Source organism: Mustelus asterias, chromosome 12 (genome assembly GCF_964213995.1).
Source record: "Mustelus asterias chromosome 12, sMusAst1.hap1.1, whole genome shotgun sequence".
Lineage (NCBI taxonomy): Eukaryota > Metazoa > Chordata > Chondrichthyes > Carcharhiniformes > Triakidae > Mustelus > Mustelus asterias.
In genome coordinates this window covers 37,161,650-37,184,795 of record NC_135812.1, presented here as the reverse complement: position 1 = coordinate 37,184,795, position 23,146 = coordinate 37,161,650, and the positions used below count along the sequence as shown (strand labels likewise).

The following is a 23,146-nucleotide window of genomic DNA, read 5'->3' as shown; positions in this document are numbered from 1 at the left end:
ATCCCTACATATTTTACCCACTAATCCCTCTAACATACGCAATCAACCTAACCAGCACATCTTTGGACTGTGGGAGGAAACCGGAGCACCCGGAGGAAACCCACGCAGACACGAGGAGAATGTGCAAACTCCACACAGACAGTGACCCAAGCCGGGAATCGAACCCAGGTCCCTGGAGCTGTGAAGCAGCAGTGTTAACCACTGTGCTACCGTGCCGCCCACCACTGTGCTACCGTGCCGCCCACCTTTATTTGACCCCCAACTTTATTTGACCCCCACCTTTAAATGTGCTGACAGGGGCAATCAAATTCGCCCTTTGGTGTTTTTTCTAGCACATCATTGAGTAAAGATTTCATTATCGTTCCCAAGACTGATGCAAAGCCAACTTTCTTATATTTCCCTGGATTTCTATAAACAAGAATTCTCTGTCATATTTCGGTTTTGCACTCCACACCTGACACCTCTAATTGGACCGATGAAAGTTTGAGGCAAAATAAAAAAAGGCTGGGATTTTCTGGTCCCCCTGTGACAGGTTTTCCAGTGGTCAAGATAGCTTGCCATTGACCCCCAGTGGGATCTTCCAGTCCTGCAAAAGTCAATCGCCATTTGTGTTGCTTGCTGGACATGCAGCCAGAGAAGCCATTGTGGGGGTGCACCTTCAGCATAACCAGAAATTCCCATGAGATTAGAGCCAGGAAATCCCAGTCAAAGAGAAGAGAGTACTTTGTCAAGCATAATCTTCTACCGCACTGTGTTAACATTGTTAGAGTTACACAGCTCTTGGATTTTTCCTGTTGGTTAATGTTCTGTAGCTGCAAAGCTGATAAAGATTTTTTCAAATTAAGACCTTCCATCTCACTGAGAAGGCTTCAGACTAATCCATATCCAACAACTTGCTATGAAAACTCTGCCACATTTTGACAGGTGTGACAAATTATACCACAGCAGCTGCAACAATCCACAACATTCTAAAACCATCAACGTTTTATTAAAAAGTCAACTTGCCCTATCCCCCAATGTTAACTGATCTTTAAAAGAATTCCAAGATCCGGATTCATATCTTCGTCAAACACTAATCAGTTCTTCTTTGGGCCTATCTGAGTATTAAGATTCATTAAAATTTGTTCATTAGTTTTTGACATTTAGGGGGTGAAGAGGGTGGAGAATAGAGGGTGAGTTCCAAAACAGCTTTGACACTGGCGCGATTTCCCCGAGCAATTATCCCCATCCCTTGCTAGTGACATAATAGTGTTTCTGCTATGAATGACGGGAATGCCATTTTAATTCAGTAAAATGTAATTAGAAGGCCTCCGCAGTGGATGGGCAGGCTGCCTGAAGCCTTACTCTCCTGCTATAATATGGGCAATAGATCAGAGGTGATGGGAAGGCAGCAGGCTGACAACCCACTTTATTTGATCCCCGTAGTCCCTCAGCTTCAAAAATGCTGACGGGGGCAATGAAATTCACCCCAGGTGTTTTTTCTAGCTCATCGAGTAAAGATTTCATTATCATTGCTAGGATTGATGCAAAACCAACTTTTGATTTGTTGCACCTCCCTTTTTAAGAGAGAAATTCTCTTTGGGTGCATAGATAAGAATGCACCCAAAATCTTCTTCCAGTAGGGAGAAGGTTTTGCCTGTGCAATACCCTGGCACTGCCCCCTAGCACTGCTACTGGGGGTAGTGTCATAAGGCAAAGTCGGTGGGGGTGGGGGGGGGGGGGGGGGTTTCCAATGGAGAAGTCTAAGGTGAGGGGGTTCTATGTCCATGGAGGGGGGTGGGGAAACCAGGGGGAATCATGACCACGGGAGATTTCAAAACATTTTACAGCCAATTAGAAACTGTTTTTTAATAGTGTAGGCTGCGATTCTTATTGGGAATAAGTGCCCATTCTGGCAGGAAAATGGGAGTGTTTCCTGCTGGCGTTGGCAGCATTTGTCAGGTGGGTTTCGCCCATCCGAAAGGTGCCAATAAGCTAATTTCGAGCAACCTGCCAGCTGGCCCCGCTATTCGGAGTTTGTGCCATTTGGAGACAGGCCCCACCTCTCACAAAAAATGAAGTTGTGCCCTCCCCTCCACTGACAAAGGGAGCACCACCAACCCCTCACCAAAGAGGGACATCCTCCACTCTAACCACAAATAATGGGACACCTCCCCACACCATGCAAGCATAAGGGTTGGTGACCCCTGACCCCGCCATGCAGCCCCCTTCGCCCTCCCACCACACAGCACCTCTCCATCCTCAGATTCCCCATACAGCACCCTCCCCATCAGACCCCCTACTTAGGTTCCCTCCCCCTCAGATGCCCCAGTCAGGCCCTCTCTCCCTCAGACCTCCCACTCAGCCTCCCTTCAGACCACACACCTTGGCAGTACCAACAGTGCACTGCCCCCATGGTACTCTCGCACTCACAGCCTTGCCTGGGACCTCTGAAGTCCTCTATCAGAGAGGAGATGTCAATTTCACCTGGGGGAGAGCAGTTATCGCTGGTGTAGACTCGGTGAGCCAAATGAGCTCTCCCGCATTGTATAATGCTTCATACCTCTATTGGTGTGGATAGGGGGTATGAGGCTCCCTGTGGGAGATGGGTCACAGACAGAGGAGTCGTGGCTGTGGAGTGTAATAATGGTTAATTGTTACTATTTACAGTGCATTCTATCCCTAGCCAGTGTCTACCCTCACCCGTGCCCCTTTGGTGATCCTAAAATTTCTTAACCTTCTGTGACCTGCCATTACATCTAATTGATCCCAGGATGCACATCAGAGGTGGAGGTGGTCAGCTGTATTCCATGCCTTGTGGCCTTTAATGCCTTTGGAGGGTGTCCCCTGGAGGGTCGGGACCTGGAGGATTCTGGTTGACTTTCGGGTGCCACAGATGCAGCCGTGGCACCCAGTTCAGCCCGCTGTCTAAGCGACACACCGGTGTCAGGAAGGGGGGATTTGGAAGAGATGAGGAAGGCTGGAGTATCCTGGGTGGAAGGTCCCATCACTTCCTCCTCCCTTGGGGTACCTATGGGTCCCTGGGGCACTCTATGGAATGAGCTCCAGAAGCCTCTGGGTCACCTGACACTGCTGGTTCTGGAGGCCCAACAGCATCTGCACCATGGTTTGCAAGCCCTCACTGATATCCCTCTGAATCTGGACAAAGCTCTGGATCCCTCAGAAACTGCGCCATGCTCTTGAGGCCTGCAGCCATGGCCTTCAGTGACTTGGCCATGCCTTGGACCCTGCCACCCATGGCTACCATTTCCTGCCCCAGACTTTTTACGCAGTCGCCACACTTGCAGTGCTGGCCTGGGTGCCACGCAATGCTGGCACCCTCTCCTGCATGTGAAGGCTGTGGGACTCCTCCAAACAGCCTCTCAGTTGCTGGAATGTCTCGGACACCCCTGCCTGTAGTCCCCACTCTTCTTCTGCAGCTGTGCGACAACTTTTTCCAGCATCCCGGCATTTGGCTGGGGGCCAGCTGTTTCCTTGGATCCATCAGACCTCTGCCTGCCTGATACCTCAGATGTTCCCATCTCCATCTGATGTGCATCAGCAAATATGTGGTGCTCAACAGTAAGTGACTCTGCAGCCTGTCTGCTAATTCTACCCACCGAGGTGTGAGTCTCTATGCTGGTGGATGGTGCGGTTGATGCCTCTGACACCAGGTCAGTGGTGCTGGCAGGGGTCGCGGGGGGGTGCCAGCACCTGAGGGCCCGGCCTAAGCTGGTGCTGCTCCTGCAATAGAAGACATGTGGGTAAGTGCAAGGGAGGGACAGGTATCTGGGCAACATTGTACTTACTTGAGAACGGTCTAAAAGGATAAAGGTTTTGTGCTCACAACCTTATCAGGTGCCTCCCCATTGTGTGCTCTTCAAAGGGGATCAAGAGCCACAGTTTGGGGGTTCCATCACCCATCATCTCCCATTCCCTTCAGTTGTGTGTCATCTTCTCCTGCTGAGACATAAGGCGGGGGTGGGGGGAATGGGGAGAATGGGTGGCATACCCCGGCACCGTCTCATGCTAGGCAGGGGTTGTCAGACTCGGGGTGTCAGAGGAATTTGAGGAGGATGCTGGGGGGGTCGAGTGCTGGACGGCCATGGGTTGTCAAGGAGTGGATTGATGTGGACATTCCACGTGTGACAGACAGGACTGCTGCCAGGATACGAAGAATGGACACTCACCCTTGCAGCCCAAATGAGGCCATTCATCTTCTTCTGGCATTGGATGCAGGTCCTCAGTGTCAAACTATGGCCACTGACTGCCGCAGCCAATGTCTCCAATGCTGCATTGGAGTCCCTACTCCTGGGTTGTCTTCCCTCCTGGAGGTACAAGATGATCCGTCGCTCCTTCATGGAGTCCGGCAGCCATTCGAGCTCTCCCTTCATAAGTCATGGAACTGGTTTGTGTGTTGCCATCTTACTGGTGTGACTGGCTGTGAGTGCAGGGGGGCTTTTAAATGCAGCTCCCCCTTGTTAACGGCACTCAGCTATGGCCACTTTGGGCATGTCACACGCTTAATGTTCCATAACAGCGTAATTCACATGGAGACGCTTTAGTGTTGCTGAATCGTGGTGCAGAGCGCACCGAAGAGACTGGTGTGGATCACTCCATTATTCACGTTGTTATGACACTGAGAATTTTTTCAGGAGAATTCCATCCCATAATAAAGGGTCAATGTTCTGTGCAGAAACAGTTTTCTGTATCTTCAGTACAATTTTGAAAGAAGCTTGGGTTTAGGTGGGGTATCAGAATGACAGGTTCTGCAAATGATTATTGGATTTTTGTAGAAAGTTCCTGCATTAACTATTTTTGTCAGAATTAAATTGCAAGATTGCCTGACTTGACTTTGTTGCACCAAGTTGTATTCACTGGGCCCAGAACTTTAGTTTTTGAAGAATTTGACATCGAGATATATTTTTGACTGTACCCAGACACACTAAATAATTCACATTTATATAGCCCTCAAGAATCCAAAAATGAAAAAGTGGAAAGAGAAATAGACACAAAGCAGAAAGTAACAAAATAGCTTTAAGGGGCATTTAAAGTCAGCAAGAATGATAGCAAGGCTGAATGGTTTTAAAAAAAACACTTTTAAGGGGAGAGCATGATGAAAAATGATTAGCTGCTGGTGAATAGTGCCAAAGGCTTGCATTATTGTTCATCCTTAGTTGTCCTGAGAAGGTGACGACACAAAGAACAAAGAACAGTACAGCACAGGAAACAGGCCCTTTGGCCCTCCAAGCCTGTGCCGCTCTTTGGTCCAACTAGACCAATCGTTTGTATCCCTCCATTCCCAGGCTGCTCATGTGACTATCCAGGTAAGTCTTAAATTATGTCAGCGTGTCTGCCTCCACCACCCTACTTGGCAGCGCATTCCGGGCCCTCACCACCCTCTGTGTAAAAAACATCCCTCTAATATCTGAGTTATAATTTGCCCCTCTCACCTTGAGCCCGTGACCCCTTGTGATTGTCACTTCTGATCTGGGAAAAAGTTTCCCACCGTTCACCCTATCTATCCCCTTCATAACCTGTACACCTCTATTAGATCTCCCCTCATTCTCCGTCTTTCCAGGGAGAACAACCCCAGTTTACCCAATCTCTCCTCATAGCTAAGACCCTCCATACCAGGCAACATCTTGGTAAACCTTCTCTGCACTCTCTCTAACGCCTCCACGTCCTTCTGGTAGTGCGGCGACCAGAACTGGATGCAGTACTCCAAATGTGGCCTAACCAGCGTTCTATACAGCTGCATCATCAGACTCCAGCTTTTATACTCTATACCCCGTCCTATAAAGGCAAGCATACCATATGCCTTCTTCACCACCTTCTCCACCTGTGTTGCCACCTTCAAGGATTTGTGGACTTGCACACCTAGGTTCCTCTGTGTTTCTATGCTCTTGATGGCTCTGCCATTTATTGTATAACTCCTCCCTACATTATTTCTTCCAAAATGCATCACTTCGCATTTATCCGGATTAAATTCCATCTGCCACCTCTCCGCCCAATTTTCCAGCCTATCTATATCCTGCTGTATTGCCCGACAATGCTCAGCGCTATCCGCAAGTCCAGCCATCTTCGTGTCATCCGCAAACTTGCTGATAACACCAGTTACATCTTCTTCCAAATCATTTATATATATTACAAATAGCAGAGGTCCCAGTACAGAGCCCTGCGGAACACCACTGGTATTCCATGGTATGGTACACTGGGGAAACCATTCAGACGCTACGACAACGGATGAATGAACACTGCTCAACAATCACCAGGCAAGACTGTTCTCTTCCTGTGGGGGAGCACTTCAGCAGTCATGGGCATTCAGCCTTGGATCTTCAGGTAAGCGTTTTCCAAGGCGGCCTTCACGACACACGACAGCGCAGAGTCGCTGAGCAGAAACTGATAGCCAAGTTCTGCACACATGAGGACGGCCTAAACCGGGATGTTGGATTTATGTCACACTATCAGTAACCCCCACAGCTTGCATCCTGGGCTTGCAGAATGTCACGAGCTGTTCTGTCTGGAGACAATACACATCTCTTTAACCTGTGTTTAATGTTCCCTCCACCCACATTGTCTGTACCTTTAAGACCTGGCTGGTTGTAGGATTCACATTCTAATCAGTATTCTGTAACTTGATTTTGTCTGTTTGCCCTGTTTGAGAGCACATTTCCACTCCATCTGACGAAGGAGCAGTGCTCCGAAAGCTTATGGTATTTGCTACCAAATAAACCTGTTGGACTTTAACCTGGTGTAGTGAGACTTCTTACTGTGAACACCACTGGTCACAGACCTCCAGCCAGAAAAAGACCCTTCGACCGCTACCCTCTGTCTCCTATGGCCAAGCCAGTTCTCCACCCATCTAGCCATTTCTCCTTGTATCCCATGAGCCTTAACCTTCTTAACCAACCTGCCATGTGGGACTTTGTCAAATGCCTTACTGAAATCCATATAGACGACATCCACGGCCCTTCCTTCGTCAACCGTTTTTGTCACTTCCTCAAAAAACTTTGTCAGTTTTAATGTTCCCTAAAAAACCTAACACTTCCTCCCTTGTAATGGAGATTTTCTCTAACGGGTCAACACCTCCCTCCGAGACACTCCTGGTTAACACGTCCCTCTCCTTCGTGAATACCGATGCAAAGTATTCATTTAGGATCTCCCCTATTCCGTTGGGTTCTAAGCATAATTCCCCTCCTTTGTCCCTGAGAGGTCCGATTTTCTCCCTGACAACTCTTTTATTCCTAACGTATGAATAGAATGCCTTAGGATTCTCCTTAATCCTGCCTGCCAAGAACATCTCATTACCTCTTTTTGCCCTTCTAACTCCCCATTTGAGTTCTTTCCTACTCTCTCTGTATTCCTCCAGAACTCCATCTGTTTTCTGTTGCCTGGACTTAACGTACGCCTCCCTTTTCATTTTAATCAGATCCTCAGTTTCCCTGTTTATCGACGGCTCTTGAATCCTACCTTTCCTATCTTTCCTTTTTACAGGCACATGCCTATCCTGCAGCCTTATCAATTGTTCCTTAAAAGACTCCCACATGCCAGTCGCGGACTTACCCTCGAACATCCTCTCCCAATCAACGTCCACCAATTCCTGCCTAATCCGGCTATAGTTAGCCTTCCCCCAATTTAGCACCCTGCCCGTAGGACAGCACTCATCCTTGTCCATTACTATCCTAAAGTTAACAGAGTTGTGATCACTATTTGCCACATGTTCCCCTACCGAAACTTTGCCGACCTGACCGGTCCAGTATAGCCCCCTCTCTAGTCAGACTATCTACATACTGTTCCAAAGAACCTTCCAGTATGCATTTTACAAATTCCTCCCCGTCCAGAACCCCAGTTCTAAGCACTTTCCAGTCTATACCAGGGAAATTAAAGTCCCCCACTACAACAACCCTATTTTTTTGCACCTATCCAGAATCTCCTGACATATCCTTTCCTCCACTTCCCGTGGGGTGTTGGGTGGTCTGTAATACACCCCCAGCATAGTGACTGCACCCTTCCTGTTTCTGAGTTCCACCCACAGTGACTCAGTACATGATCCCTCTAAGTTGTCTACCCTCTGCACCGTGGTAATATGTTCCCTAACTAATATCGCTACTCCCCCACCTTTATTAGCCCCTCCTCTGTCTCGCCTAAAACACTTATACCCCGGAATATTCAGCTGCCAGTCCTGTCCTTCTTTTAACCAAGTCTCCGTCACCGCAACCAGATCCAAATTCCGCGTAAGCATTAAGCCCCTAAGTTCGTCTGTCTTGCCCGTTACGCTCCTCGCATTGAAGCAGATGCACTCCAGACCTCCAGGCCCACTCAGGTCATCCTCCTCCAGAGTGCTCCTCTTCTTAGCTAGCCTTGCCCTGGCCCCCAGCTCAACCCCAGCCTCAGTACTTACTGACCTACTGTTTTGGTCCCCACCCCCCTGCCACACTAGTTTAAATCCTGCCGAAACACTCTAGCAAACTGTGAAGTCATTTCTGAAGCAAGTCAAGTTGGCATGGGACTGGAGTTACATGTAAGCCAGATGCTTTCTTTCTCTAAAGGACATTAGTGAACCAGTTGTGTTATTAAGATACATACAGATTTTTAAAGCTGAAGTAAATTTTCAATTTATGGGATTTGAATTAATTTATGTGCTTCACACATAGGATGTAGAAGCATTAAAAAATAAGGTTGAAGATTTTAAAATTGATTTGCTGGGGTAAACATTCAGTGGAGCTGAGCCAAAACAGGATCAATGGAAAGAAACTATATGAATACAAGTTATTGTTTGGGCTTAGTGCAAGAGAGATGTAACATGGAAGATGAAATTAGAGGAAGTTTGTAAATGAACGAAGAAAACTTTTGCACAGCACAGGAACAGGCCCTTCGGCCTTCCAAGCCTGCGCCCATCATGATGCCTGCCTAAACTAAAACCGTATGCACTGAGAATCCATACAGAATGGTATAAAAATTAATCCTAAAGACAATTAAGACATCAATAAGAGTTTCCCCAAGGTGGAAATGAGGTAAACAGGCAAATGTTCAAGAGATGCAATAAGGTTTTCTTAGGGTTGAAAAAAATTACAAAGTGCTGCAGAGACGGGATAAACCTCCCTAGACAACCTAGAAAAATCAATGGGTGGAATTTTCCCTTTTTACTGCAGTGTCGCAAGGGTGGGAGAAGCAGTTTCTCTGCGGATGCTCATGACATCACACTAGTGGGTGCGCTCTGATTGAGCTTGCCTCAACAGCAGCTTAATTTTTTAAAGGTCACCATTTTTAAAGAGCATCCTAATACAAAAAAGTGAAAAGGAACCCCTCCCGCCACCCCCAATTGAGGGGTCTGATAATAAGATGCTAATTTATTCTAATGGAGGTCACGACATTCAATGTCAGGAGCTCTGTTACGTCACTGGCGGGAACAATTGCAATGGAAGATCTCACCGACGTAAAACACGATTTAACATAGAAACATAGACATAGAAACATAGAAGATAGGAGCAGGAGGAAGCCATTTGGCCCTTCGAGCCTGCTCCGCCATTCATCATAATCATGACTGATCATCCAACTCAATAGTCTAATCCTGCTTTCTCTCCCTAACCTTTGATCCCATTCACCCCAAGTTCTATATCTAGCCATCTTTTGAATACATTCAATGTTTTGGCATCAACTACTTCCTGTGGTAATGAATTACACAGGCTCACCCTGCTCCTGTACTCGAAACCTCTCGCAATGAAGGCCAACATACCATTTGCTTTCTTTCCGCCTGCTGGATGCATGCTTAACTTCAATGAATGGTGCAGAAAGACACCAGGTCACGCTGCACACTCCCCTCTCCCAATTAACAGCCATTCAAGTAGTAATCTGTGTTCTTGTTTTTGCTTCCAAAGTGAATAACCTCACATTTATCCAAATTCTACGGGATCTGCCACTGATTTGCCCACTCACCCAACCTGTCCAGATCATGCTGAAGGATCTCTGCATCCTCGTCACAGTTCACTCTCCCACCCAAATTGGTATCATCTGCAAACTTTGAGATGTTACATTTGGACCTTTCATGATATTTTGCACTCCTGATGCCATTTACGCCTGATGCAAACTGGAGTGCAAAATTCCACCCAATGAGTGATGGGTAAATAAATGTGGTCATCGAATCATAGAATCCTTACAATGCTTAAGGAGGCCAATTAGGAAGGCTGTTTTGATTTTACTGATCAGTAGAAAGTTTAAACTAATGATGAAGAGACACTGAAATCATTTTGACCTACAATCGCCCATTTCAGGATTGGCACAGTGGGTCAAAATCCCCTGAGAATCGAAAAGCGCAGTTCACTACAGTGTGATTGTGCTTTCTGGTTTTCATTGGCTCTTGCCGAAGACGTAATCAGGTTCACGTCCATAATGGGTGAGATCCTGATTTTAATACTCGTTAATAAATTTCCATATGATTACCTAGTCCTCTCGCCAAATTATTCCCTCCTCACTGAATACTCACATGTCGGCAAAGTTCTCGACAGGTTTTAAAAAATGTAAACCTGTTGAGGGAATTCCTCCCGGGGGCGCAAAGGTTAAGTATAGCCCCTGGGAGAGGGGGACATGTCCAGGCAGTACCCTGGCAATGCCCCCTGGCACAGATTGGCACTTCCAAGTTGGAATCTGCCCATAAACTTTATGGGTGGAATTCTCCCAGTCGAATTTGCGTGAAAACTGGAGTCATTCATGCTTTTTTTTTCAGTGGGACTTCAGAGAAGAATCTCCCCCACACGGTGCACTGCAGAGGCCACCAGCATAAATATCATTATATTTCAAGGGGTGGACCCTATTCCCACTAGAGAGGTTGAAATCAGCGCCCTGAGCGGGCTACTGCGCATGCGCCGATCTGTCAGTGTGGCGCATGCTCAGTGGCCCCACACTGATGGTCTCCCGATTGCTGGACAGCTCAATTGCTGGCTAGCCCCACGTCCTCCACAGTGACAGCTCTCCGACCCCCACGGCCCGATCTTTGGCCCCCCAACCATTCCCGGGCCCAGCCCCAACACCCCCTGAGCCCGCCGTGATCTCCAGCCCCACCCTACAGATTCCCCTCCCCCTTCTCCCCCCCGTCAGTAACCACTCCTCTCCAGCATGCCCCAATCATTAGCCTCCCTGCTTCCCTCACTGATCCCTGCAAAATGGCAGTGCGAACCCCCCACCCCACCCCCAGAGGCCCCACCCCCTTAACACTGCCCCATGCACGATGGGCAGTGGTATTCTGCCCCTTGGGCTTGTGCCAGGGGCACAGGCTGGCACTGCCAGGGTGCCAATGCCCAGGAGGCACCTCCTGCCCCTCTGAGGGGCCCCGATTGCCCCCCCTTCACTCCAGCAGGGTCGGGCCACTAGCTCCTCAAAAATGGGGAGCTACTGTAAACCCTGCTGGAGTGAAATACTCTGGCAGGATGAGAGATGCTAGCTGGTCTGGAGACTTCAGTCCCAGACCTGCTCATCATATTGAAATCATATGCAAATGACCATTTAAATAGTCTTTGCACCTCCCCACTGATTTCCGGCGCGGAGCAGACATCATCGGAAATCTGGCTCTGGGAGACGTAAGTAAGGCACGGACACTCACGCGAACCCTGCAAATCGGCTGACGCAACAATTTCCCAGCCCGCTGTACTAAAACGTAGCGCAGTGGGATGGGAGAATCGTGGCCTATGTCTTTCAATTTAAGTAAGATTTAAACATATTAATACCACATAAAGAGGAATAAAAGTGAGTATTGTAACCACCATTCTCATGTCAATCAGGAATCTGAAAACCCTAATGTTTTGTGGGAATCTATTTTGACTTGTATATACATTGTATAGATCAAGACTCCAATATACTATATTCGGAATTCTGCTGTATTACCACAGTTTGGGACATTTTAGTTACTCTTGAACATGGAACAAATCCAAAATCCTTGTCCGTTATTTGAGCCTAAACATGCTACAAACTACTGGAAATTGGGATGTTATGATCATAATGAATCAAATCAACAGATTCAAATTTTATCCACTTACAGGAGCCTCGCTGAACTGCAGGAAACTTGAACTCATTGATTTTAATGCACCCATGCAGTGTTATTTAAGTTTCAATTCCTTGAGTCCCACTATATCTGGTATTACCATTCGGATTATCCCATTTTTTTGCTTATGCCTTCAACACTCTATAACCTTCACACAGTTCATTTTAATGGATTGGAATATCTAAAGTTGGTTACCCAGGAGTGGAAAACCTCAGCCATCCAAAAAACTAATGGATAGTCATTCCTTTAACAGTCCTTTAAACCAAAAACAATCAATCTTTCCTTACTGCATCTTTCAGGAATGCAACAATCTACAATTAATTTTCCTTCTGCCTTTGACATTGATTTCACTGTACAATGTGATACCATTGGAATTATACTGGCAACAAAGAGTATAATGGAGAAAAATGTATTTTGGAAGACAGCAACTTACCCACTCCAATGCCAGGTTGCACACCTCCAGTGCCCGGCTGAACACCTACTCCAGTGCCTGGTTGCACACCTACTCCAATACCTATATTGGGATAACAAGGATTGGAAATAGTGAATGAGCTATTTACAAAAATAGTGTAAATTTAAGATTTTTTTGGCCAATAATAGCTGACAGTGAAATAACATGAGTCCTGAACCATACTCTCTTTTTAATTCCAGACATTTATTTCAACATTCTCTGCAGACTAAGGGCCCGATTTTACCAAACCTTCGCGCCCGTTTTCGGGCGCGAAATTGCGGTAAAGTTGGGCGTTGGGCCTATACTGCGATCTGCACCCGATTCCGAGCAGATCGCAGCTTTACCGACACCCGATTCGGGCGCGGGCCAGACCCGCGCCCAAATCCGGCAGCCCGACGATTTAAATGTATTAGCATGCATTTGTATTTAAATCGACTTAATTAACCGTGCGCCCAACCCTACCGCCAAATCCCACTTTACCGTCTTCTGGCCCGTTCCGGATCGGCGCTTTTAGTGACCTGCAGAATAAAAGTCCGAAGCGGATTTCTATTCTACAGGGGAACCTCCGAAGTCCTCTCTGCCCTTGTGAAGTCACCATCCTCCTCGACCATCCTTCGCGGACCCCCCCGCTAACCACGCCGGCAGACCCCCACCCGGATCAGAGCCCCCTGGGAGGCAGGCCCCCCGGCAGACCCTCTGGGATCGGACCCCCCTGGCAGACCACCACCCCCCCCGGATCAGACCCCCCTGGGAGGCAGGCCCCCCTCGGCAGAGCACACCTCCAACCTACCTCGATTGCTGGTCTCCCTCAACCATCCTTCCGTTAGCAAGATAAGCTGTATGTTCCTCAGCTAGATCCACTTTGGGCAACACAAAGATGGTCCTTCTGCCTTGTGGGTCCATCTGGCTCACCAAGTCAGTTACAATACTGCGTTCAGCATCTACTGAACCATCTTGGATACAAAGGATAATGAATGGTACTGGTCGATCTTCCTGGTGCTATCAGTACTGTATCAGGAATGGCTGCCGACACCAAGGATATAATTTTTAGCAGAAGCAAGGCTTACATGCAGAACTCTAATGTCATTATCCTTTGTATCCAAGATGGTTCAGTAGATGCTGAACGCAGTATTGTAACTGACTTGGTGAGCCAGATTGACCCGTCACACCCCCTCTCCTCCTCCCCCCACCACCCCCCACCCCCTCTCCTCCTCCCCCCCCCCCACCACCCCGCCCCCCCCATCCCCCCCACCCCACCCCAGATGATCTGGGTCAGAGAGCCATTCTCTCTGCTTTTTTCTTTTGCACCCGGGCGTGCTGCTTCGGATTTTTTTTCGAACTGCGCATGCACGGTTCAGAGCTCCGATCGGTCCGGCAGAGCTAAGCCCCGTCCACAGCGCGAATCGGACCGGAGCTGGCAAAACGCATATGGGCGCGCTGGAAAGAAGATTCCAGGCTTGGATCTATTTGACGCCCAGATTTGGCACTTACACTCAAAATGGTAAAATCAGGCCCTAAGTAGTGGACTAATCCTTAAATCCAGCAAATGAGGAGATTTGCATTCACGAAATAAATAAGGTTCAACACTTAAAAAAGACTGGTTATTCTTCCATGTACATTAGAGGAAGTGCTGCTGTGTTAGAGATATTATCTGTTGGTGAGGTGTTAACTTAAGGCCAATTTGCCTGTAAATGTTGATCCTATTACGCTATCCCAAGAAGAATGAGGAGTTCTCCCAGTGTCCTTGCCAAAATTAATTCTTAAATAACACCACTAAAATGGTTTTACTCTCTATTTGCTGCTTTTGCTGTATGTATGAATGCTTCCTATTGCTGATTGGTTGCTGGAGTCACTTACCTAACAATAGTAATGCCACTTCAAAAGGTAACTAATTACTATAAAAGAATTTTAAGCTGAATAAGAACTTTATAATGATTATTTTTAATCACATGCTTCTGCTTGTTCTGGATCATCCAGCTGATGTGGGGTGGAATTTTCCCCCAAAAATTCTAAGTGCCATAACAGTGAGAAAATGGAAGTCCTCCGCGGTGGTCTTTTCAGAGCATCCCACACCGCAACCTTACGACACTCTGTGGAATGAAAGAGCGACTCATGTGACTCAAGCTACATGGAAGCTCCACGCCCTGACCCACTCAAAATGGCCACACCTGTGCCCCATTAACAAAGGGGGAGATGCATTTAAACACTAACAATGGACACAACCAGTCCCACCAGGAAGATGGTACCATATACAGTAACACTACGGTTCACAGAGGGAGAATTGGGATGACTGCTGGGTGCTGTGGAGGAGTGGAAGGCCATTCGCTACCCCGAGACAGTCAGCGACCCAGAGGTCAGGCTGGCCCTGCTTCCTGGGGAACAGTGGAAGCGCGCAGTGAGTGCCCGTACACTGGCAATGAGGACTGGCACTCAGTGCTGAAAGAAAATGAACAACCTCCTTTGAGCAGAAAAGGTGAGTGTCCATCCTGTCCTGGCATCAGTCCAGACTGATCCACTCATTGACAATCTGAGGCTTTCGAGCACCAACCCCCCAGGACCTGCCTCCAACCTCTCTGGCATGCTCCATCATAAACCTCTGCCTGGCAAGGCACAGTCCTGACATACGTCACCTAATTGCCCCCACTCCCAACAATCCGTACCCTTCCATCCATCAGGCTTTCAATCTTGCCTTTTGACCCACAGGAGAAGACGACCCATAATCATTGGGAGCAGGAGAAGACTGGAGGTGGGGTCTCTCAAACTGCATCTCCTCACTCCATTCAAGGAGTGTGCACTGGAGCTTTCGGAGTTGGTTGAGGACAGCCAGGTCGGTGTGTGCCACGGAAGTGAGGAGCAATCAAACATTCATTCATGACCTTTCTCAATTAAGTTGAGATCTGCCCAGATACCTGCCCCTCCCTTCAACTGAACTGTGTGTCCTCTGTTGCAGGAAACAACACCAATGAGGCCAGGCCATCAGGGGTCATCGCCCTCCATCCTACTGCATCCCCAGCTGAGATCCCCGTCAGCTCCAAAGAAACCTCGGAGGAAAGCTCCAAGGAAACCTCGGAGGAAAGCACCTACCAGTTGACACAGGCATCACACACAGCATCACATTTAAGCATCCACCAGCGCAGATACAGTCACCACAGTGGGACATGTTAGCGATGAAGCTTCTGGGTCACTTTCTTGTGCTCACAATACAGCCGTAGGTGTACGTCAGGCGGAGGTGGGAACATCGGTAGGCTTGGGCAGCCGGAGGTCTGCTGAGCTGGGGCCGCACAGTGGTTAGCACTGCTGTCTCACAGCATCTGGGAACCGGGTTCAATTTCGGCCTCGGGCCACTGTCTGTGTGGAGTTTGCACATTCTCCCCGTGAGTTTCCTCCGGGTGCTCTGGTTTCCTCCCACAGTCCAAAGTTGTGCAGGTTAGGTTGATTGGCCATGCTAAATTGACCCTAGTGACGGGGAGTTAGCAGGTTAAATATGTAGGGTTACGGGAATAGGGCCTGGGTGGGATTGTGGATCGTGCAGACTCGATGGGCCAAATGGCTTCCTTCTGCATGATTCTATGAAACACCTGGCTCCCAGCCAGGTGCTAGGCCACTGGGATTAGTTGTCCTGAAGCTGCTAGAGATACAGAGACAGAGCTGTGATTGCAGGAGGGGCTGTTAGCAATAATCCAGTAAATGCAAGGCTGTTCGAAGGAATCCTACAACCTTATGGTGCAGGAGGTGGTACCGGCATTGCGTGGCACCCAGGATGCAAGGGTGGCATCCGCAATGGAAAGTCTGGGGCAGGAAATGGGTGGCAGGATCCAAGACACGGTGAGGACCCTGCCATCCATGGTGAGGACCATGGTTGCTGAGGACCATGGCTAAAGGCCCCAGGAGAATGCTCGTGATACAGAAGTTCATGGCTGCAGGCATAGAGAGCATGGCCCAGTCGCAGCGGCCCATCACTGAGGGGCTCCAGAGCTTGGCCCAGTCTCAGAGAGCACTTGCTAAGAGGATCCAGAGCTTGTTCCAGGCTCAGATGGCTATCGTTGAAGGTTCTCACACCATGGGGCAGGCACAGTTGGGCTTCCAGGACTGAGAGAGCCAGGTGATGCAGAGGCTTCTGGAGCTTACTTCAGCTGTCCCATAGGCACACTGAAGGAGAAGGAAGGGCTGGAACCCATGCTGGGGCCTTCCACCCAGGAGACCCCAGCCATCGCCAGCCCTTCAGAATGTTTTCTTACACTGATACATCTCCTTGGCAAAAGGCAGAACAGGGTGGCATGGCTACATTCATGACACCTAAAAGTCGGCAGGGTTCTTCAGGTCCCAGCCCTCCAAGGGATGCCTGCCAAGGGCATCAAAAGCCAAAGGGGGCGGAACACAGCTGACTACCTCCACCTCAAATACATCTGGGGTGTCACCTAGACATAGTGGTAGGCCATTTAAGACTAAGAGGTTGTAGGGACACCAAGGGGGCATGGGTGAACGCAGTCACTCTAGTCAGGATTGGGGCAGTATGCACTGTCAATAATCACAATTAAATGTTACTGGAACCCCACACCTGTGACTCCTCTGTGTGAGATCCATTTCCCACAGGATGACCGTACCCCAACCTCAGGCATAGAGGTGCAGAGTGTCGTTCTGTGTGAGAGAGGTTCTTTGGTCCACCGAGTCTGTGATCTCCAGTTCCCAGCATCTGTGCCAGACCCCTGACTGCTGTGGTACTCCAAGCGCTCATCCGAACATGTGGTTAGCGTCACAAGGTCACCCACTGTTGATAGAGCACTCACTGGCATGTGCTCTTCTGCTCCAGTCCCCACCGGCTCCCCGAGCAGTCCCAGCAGTCCAGTCCCAATAGGCCCTGGAATAGCATCCTCCACATTAACTGGACCCTAGGGTAGGTTCCCCCATACTGCCTCCCCACCCCAGGGCATTGGGTTGCACAGTGGTTCCCCAGACCCTCACTCAGACATGAGCCTGGGCACAGGTGTACAGTCAAAGACTAGGTTGGAGTCAAACTTCTGTTGCACCAGAGCAGCATCACAGCATGCTGCACAGCGAATCATCATTACCTCTTGCCTGGACATGTTAACACGGCCAACCCAGGCCCATCACCCTGATGTGATGTCAATGGTACTCATGGTGGAGGTGTGGACAAGGGATGGTGGGGGGTTGCGCACAACAACTTTCCACAAACAGCAATGCGTTAACAACCAGGTAACCTGCTTTGTTTTGTGATGTTGATTGAGAAACAAAAATTGACCAGGACACCATGGATAACTCCTCTGCTCTCCTTCAAAATTGTACCATGGAATCTTTTGCACTACCTCAGAGGGCAGATGGGGGTCAGCTTAACCTAAAAGATAGTATTGTCATCACTGTAGCACTCACTCAATGCAGTTTAGCTTTGATTTTTGTGCTCAAGTGGAATTCAGACGGCAACTCACAAACTTCTGACTCAGAGGCAAAAGTGCCAACCAAATCATGGCTCTCACTTTAAAATTTTATTTATTTTGACATTTTATAGTGTTACTATTCCATTTTTGGTCTCAGGCTTGTTATCAATAGGGTTGGATTATGTAGATGAGTGGGGTGGAATTTCAGGTGGAAAACTCCAGACTTCCCTGAATGTATCCACATCATTCAGTTTTTGTTCATCAGCTTTCCTCACCCAAAGGTCAGCCTCATTGAGAGGCTTGGATTCCAGCCAGATGGTGAGGACTCTGGAGCAGGCTACAGGACTAGGCAATCCCCCTGGTGGGGATTTTTCCCATCCTGATCACTGATCCCTGGGAGGTTTGCAATCCTAGGGGAGGTGTTCAATACCAGATCATGTTGATATTGGGCAGCAGTGGTGAGCCCCAAGAACTTTGGGGCTGGGGGAAGTACTCCTGCTCCTCCTGACCCACAGGAGTGCAGTGAAGGTGCTTACCCTCTCCCCAAAGTTGTCTTAACTCTCCTTCAACTGCTGGGTTTCCTGAGACCTGGGAAATCTGACAGGCCACAGTTGAATCTGTAAAAGGGATTAAATCAATTGTTCCCAGGCTCACTAAAATAATTAAATTGCCAACTCAGCACCTAGGGGCAGGTTGGCGACCCACTCCTTGCTCCACCTTCAGTAAACACAGGAGAACAATTTTCTATTCCCCCCCACCCCCAGTGGTGGAGGCGGCTCACAATTGGCCACCAGAAGAATCTTCTGATCCTGCCAACGTCAACAGCATTTTGTGTGGCTCACCTGTCCCACATGCGGGGAAACCACCACAGAAGAATTTTAGTCGTGGGACTGAAAGATCCCGCTGGTGGGAAGGGCCAAAAAATTCCAGCTTAGAAGTGGAGTGTTGATGTTAGGCTTGAGATTTTAAATATTTTAACCAAGATCTGACGCCAACCTAACTATTTTTGAATCATAGAATGATATTTGTGACAATAATCAAATCTCTTTGGTGAGAGACCATGTTACTTGATACTTATCCAGGAACATCAGCCACCAAATGGTGCAGGAGTCCAGAACTAGGGGTCATAGTTTGAGGATAAGGGGTAAACTGTTTAGAACTGAGATGAGAAATTTCTTCACCCAGAGGGTGGTGAATGTGTAGAATTCACTACCACAGAATGTAGTTGAGGCCAAAATGTTGGCTGATTTCAAAAAGAAATTAGATAAAGCTCTAGGGGCTAAAGGGATTAAGAGATATGGGGAAAAGGGGGGAATTAGGATATTAAATTCAATGATCAGTCATGATCAAAATAAATGGTGGAGCAGGCTTGAAGGGCTGAATGGCCTACTCTTGCTTCTAGTTTCTATGTTTATCAAATCTCTATACAAATTGCTCTTTCCTCAAATTACCTAACTGATCTTCAACTGTGGCATATGTCATTCAGCCTCTTTAATATTCCTCTTCCTCCTCCTTCAGGTATCGCACTTTGGTGACCATGGACATCCATTGGATTGGCCCATGCCTATTTCTGGTGAAGTATTGTAGTGGTTTGCTGTTGCCTTCTGCATTATGGCTGATCAGGAAACTCTCCTGCCATCAGGAATATTGGAAGGATTTACAGATTGATAATCAATCTGTTTGATCACATTATAAACATACCTTCCATGGCTACTACTGTGTCACAAGACATCCCATTGACATTATTAATATGTTGCTGGAGGAAGCACAGGATATATTCTGAATAAGTGGCCTCAGGGTCCAAGCTGAATTAGATGACCGTCCGGTTGGGAGGAAACCAACATGAAGGAGTTTTAAACTCCCAGATATGGGTCAGTATATTCAAACAATATATTAATTGTAGAATGGTGCCATATGCTGCATTTTCTATCATTACTACTATAACAAAACTGAGCGCAGGTTAGGCCATATTCTATTGCTATTCAGCACTGTTATAGTGGGCGGGAAGAACCACCAGGAGTGTATCAATTACACTTCTGGAATCTTTTCATGTACTATCTGCTGCTGCAAGTAACTGCACTCTGAAAAATTTGCACTGGAATCCTGTTGGTTGGTGTGGAACTCACCTCACTGAATTTATACAAAGTTTTCAATGAAGTGGAGAAAAATTAGTAACATAACACCAATGGTTTGGGCCTGTGCTTTTTAAAAAAAAGTATTGCCAGTCTCTGATTGCAATATTGACGGAGAATAAGAGGAGCAATAAATCTAATTTGGAAGGAATGGTCTGATAAAGCTCAATTAGCAACTTGGCAGATCAATATCCTTACCTGCTTGAACTCCAGGTTGAACACCACCTGGAGAACCTGCATTAACAACACAATTAATATATTAATATACTGAGTTGACTTGTTTAAACAACACCTATTATTTTGATGGTAATTGTACTGACTAAAAGGGGCTGGAGTGACTTACAATGATTACATATTGTCCAAAGTGCTCCCTCATTTTAAAAAAGAAAACAACATACTTGGGTGAATATAGCTGAGCGTGTCAATGCCAGTAGCATTGCCCCAAAAACATAGTTACAATGCAGAAAACAAAAATTAATGATTTAACTTGAATTGTCAAGGTAATAAGACTGCTAATATACTGACTCAACACTGAGCTTCATTAATGACAACATTCTCAGCACTCTGAACAATGCCCAAACCCCGGCCATGTTCTTCGCCTTATGCCCACACAATGACAAACACGACTCACTTACTTATAATTCATATCTCACACACATGTACACAGTTGTCAGCTATTCTACCATCGTAGCCACATTCTTCAAACACCTAACAATACTCTCATGAATTCAATGGCCAGGGTTCTCCAGGTCTGTTGCCCCAACCAGCAATCCCGATGCCCATTGAATCTGGAAAATGATTTCTACTGAGCATCGATACAGTCCCAATTGTTTGAATGTATCTTAAGTGCTGCCTTTGTTCCTAACCAATGTTTATAAACATTCTGCCTTTGATTAACAGGTTGGTTCAATTATTCACTAGCTATGAGGTTTCACTTCCCCTTTTCAAACCACCATGTTTATAAGACACTTGAGATGCATTCAACCATGAAAGGAACGAAAAACCCAAAGCTAGTGGGTAAGTGATCCAACCTGTCAATCAAAGCAGTTTAGAAACCAGACACCAGATGTTACTCTTTCAATGTTAGAAGGGGGACTACCAAGTGAAACGCAATTTATGCTTCAGAGAGGTTTCAGAGCAGCTGCGCTTTATGAGAGAAAGCAGGGAGGTCTCCCTAGTAAAGCTGGCAGGTCCTTTTTATAAGAGCACTTTTAAAAGGTCATTTAACACCTGGAGCTTATGACATTAACCAGGACCAATCTCTAAAGTGGAATGGAATGCTGCAGTGATTTTGAAGGCTTCCAATTGCCCTTAGGCATGGATATCAAAGTGATCAGAGCACTTCAAAGATTTTAAAGGACAGAGACAATAATGAATAACTTTACCAGAATGGTGTCTGAAATCACCACCATTTGAGTGGACACCACTTTCAGGGAAACAAGGACAAGTGCAGCCATGAGAACACCATCCTGGAGAGTCCTGAGGTGAACACTTTCCCCCAACCCAAGCTCACTCAACCCCCAAGTCCCTTTGGAGGCCCTCCCTTTGCAGCCTGACAGCAGCAGAGGGGCACATAGGCACAGCACTCACCTCCCTGTCTCCCCTCGGAATGCAAGGTGCCAGATTAGGATGTCAGTGCCAGAGTGCCAGAGGGGAAAGTGCAAGGTTGGATATTGAGGGAGTGGAATCCCTTGTGGTTCCTGAATGGTGCTGCATGCCACTATGGCAATTTAAGAGTCAGAGGAGTGACCTTGCATCTGGGACATCCTTGCTAGGTGGGCAAAGCCCATGGCCCTGGCGTGCCTGGTTCTGGTCAAAGTTGATAAACATTTCAGCCCTGGGATAAAGGGTAACCTCCCTAATGCATTTGTGAGTGGCATACTGTGCTGCCTTGGAATGAACCGCTAGCATAAAAGTTCGGCTGTTTTTTAAGAGCCACAGGCATTGGATGTCCTCCAGTTTCATGGTGTGCCAGCTCATGCAGAATGTGGCAGAGATGGTCTCTGTCCCCCAGAGAGGGAGATAGTATTAGATTCAAAGAAGAAACATACGGATTGGCAAGAAAAAGCAATTGACCTGAGGATTGGGAGCAGTTTAAAATTCCCTTAATCGGACCAAGGGATTGATTAAGAAAGAGAAAATAGAGTATGAAAGTAAGATAGTGGAGAATACAAAAACTGACTGTAAAAGTTTCTATAGGTACGTAAAGATTGACAAAAATGAATGTATGCCCTTGTAGTTAGAAGCGGGGGAATTCATAATGGGGGACAAAAATTGGCTGAGGAACTAAATTCATATTTTGCTTCTGTCTCAACAAAGGAAGACATGAATAATGTACTAGAAGTTCTGGGAAACAAGTTTTAGAGAGGAGCTGAAGGAAATTGGTATTCACAGAGAAAGGGCTTTGGGGAAATTAATGAGATTGAAGGTGGATAAACCTCCAAGGCCTGATAATCTTCATCCCTGAGTACTTAAGGAAGTGGCCCTAGAAATAGTATATCCATTACTGATCATTTTATAAAGTTCTTTGGACTTTGGAATGGTTCCTACAGATTGTAAGATAGCTAATGTAAGTCTGCTATTCAATAAAGAAGCTAGACCTCAATGAGATCCCATCTTATTTTCCTGAATTCCAGTAAACATAGGCCTATTTGACCCAATCTCTCCTCATGCAACAATCATGCCATCCCAGGAATCAGTCTGGAGAACTTTTGCTGCAATCCTTCCATGGCAAGTATATCATCTCTTAGGTAAGAAGACCAAAACTGCACTCAATACTCCAGGTGTTGTTGCACCAAGGCCCTGTACAGCTGTAGTAAGACATCATTGCTCCTGTACTCAAGTCCTCTTACAATGAAGGCCAACTTACCATTTGTCTTCCTAACTGCTTGCTGTACCTGCATGCTTGCTTTCAGTGACTGGTGTACAAGTCACCCAGGTCCCTTGTACATCAAAATGTCCCAATCCATCACCATTTAAATAATACCCTGCTATTCTGTTTGTCCTTCTGATAACTTCACATTCATCCATGTTATGCCATGTATTTGTCCACTCACTCAACTTGAATAAATCACTTTGAAGCTTCTTAGCATCCTACTCACCGCTCAGATTCCCACCAAGTTTTGTGTCACAAACCGGGACTAGCAGGAAAATT

At 47.1% G+C, this 23,146-nt stretch overlaps 1 protein-coding gene across 15 annotated transcripts in view; it reads right to left on the bottom strand.

Annotated features, from left to right (window-relative positions):
* The window catches only part of LOC144501380 (uncharacterized), a 338,685-nt gene that overhangs the window by 130,390 nt on the left and 185,149 nt on the right, over positions 1-23,146 (bottom strand). For 10 of the 15 annotated variants that reach the window (XM_078225052.1, XM_078225055.1, XM_078225054.1 and 7 more), the window contains one exon: positions 12,450-12,530. In XM_078225052.1, coding sequence (XP_078081178.1) covers positions 12,450-12,530 — 81 coding nt within the window. Of the gene's footprint in view, positions 1-12,449; positions 12,531-20,190; positions 20,227-23,146 lie in introns of all 15 variants that reach the window. The other 5 variants (XM_078225050.1, XM_078225051.1, XM_078225053.1 and 2 more) reach the window with 1 other exon arrangement.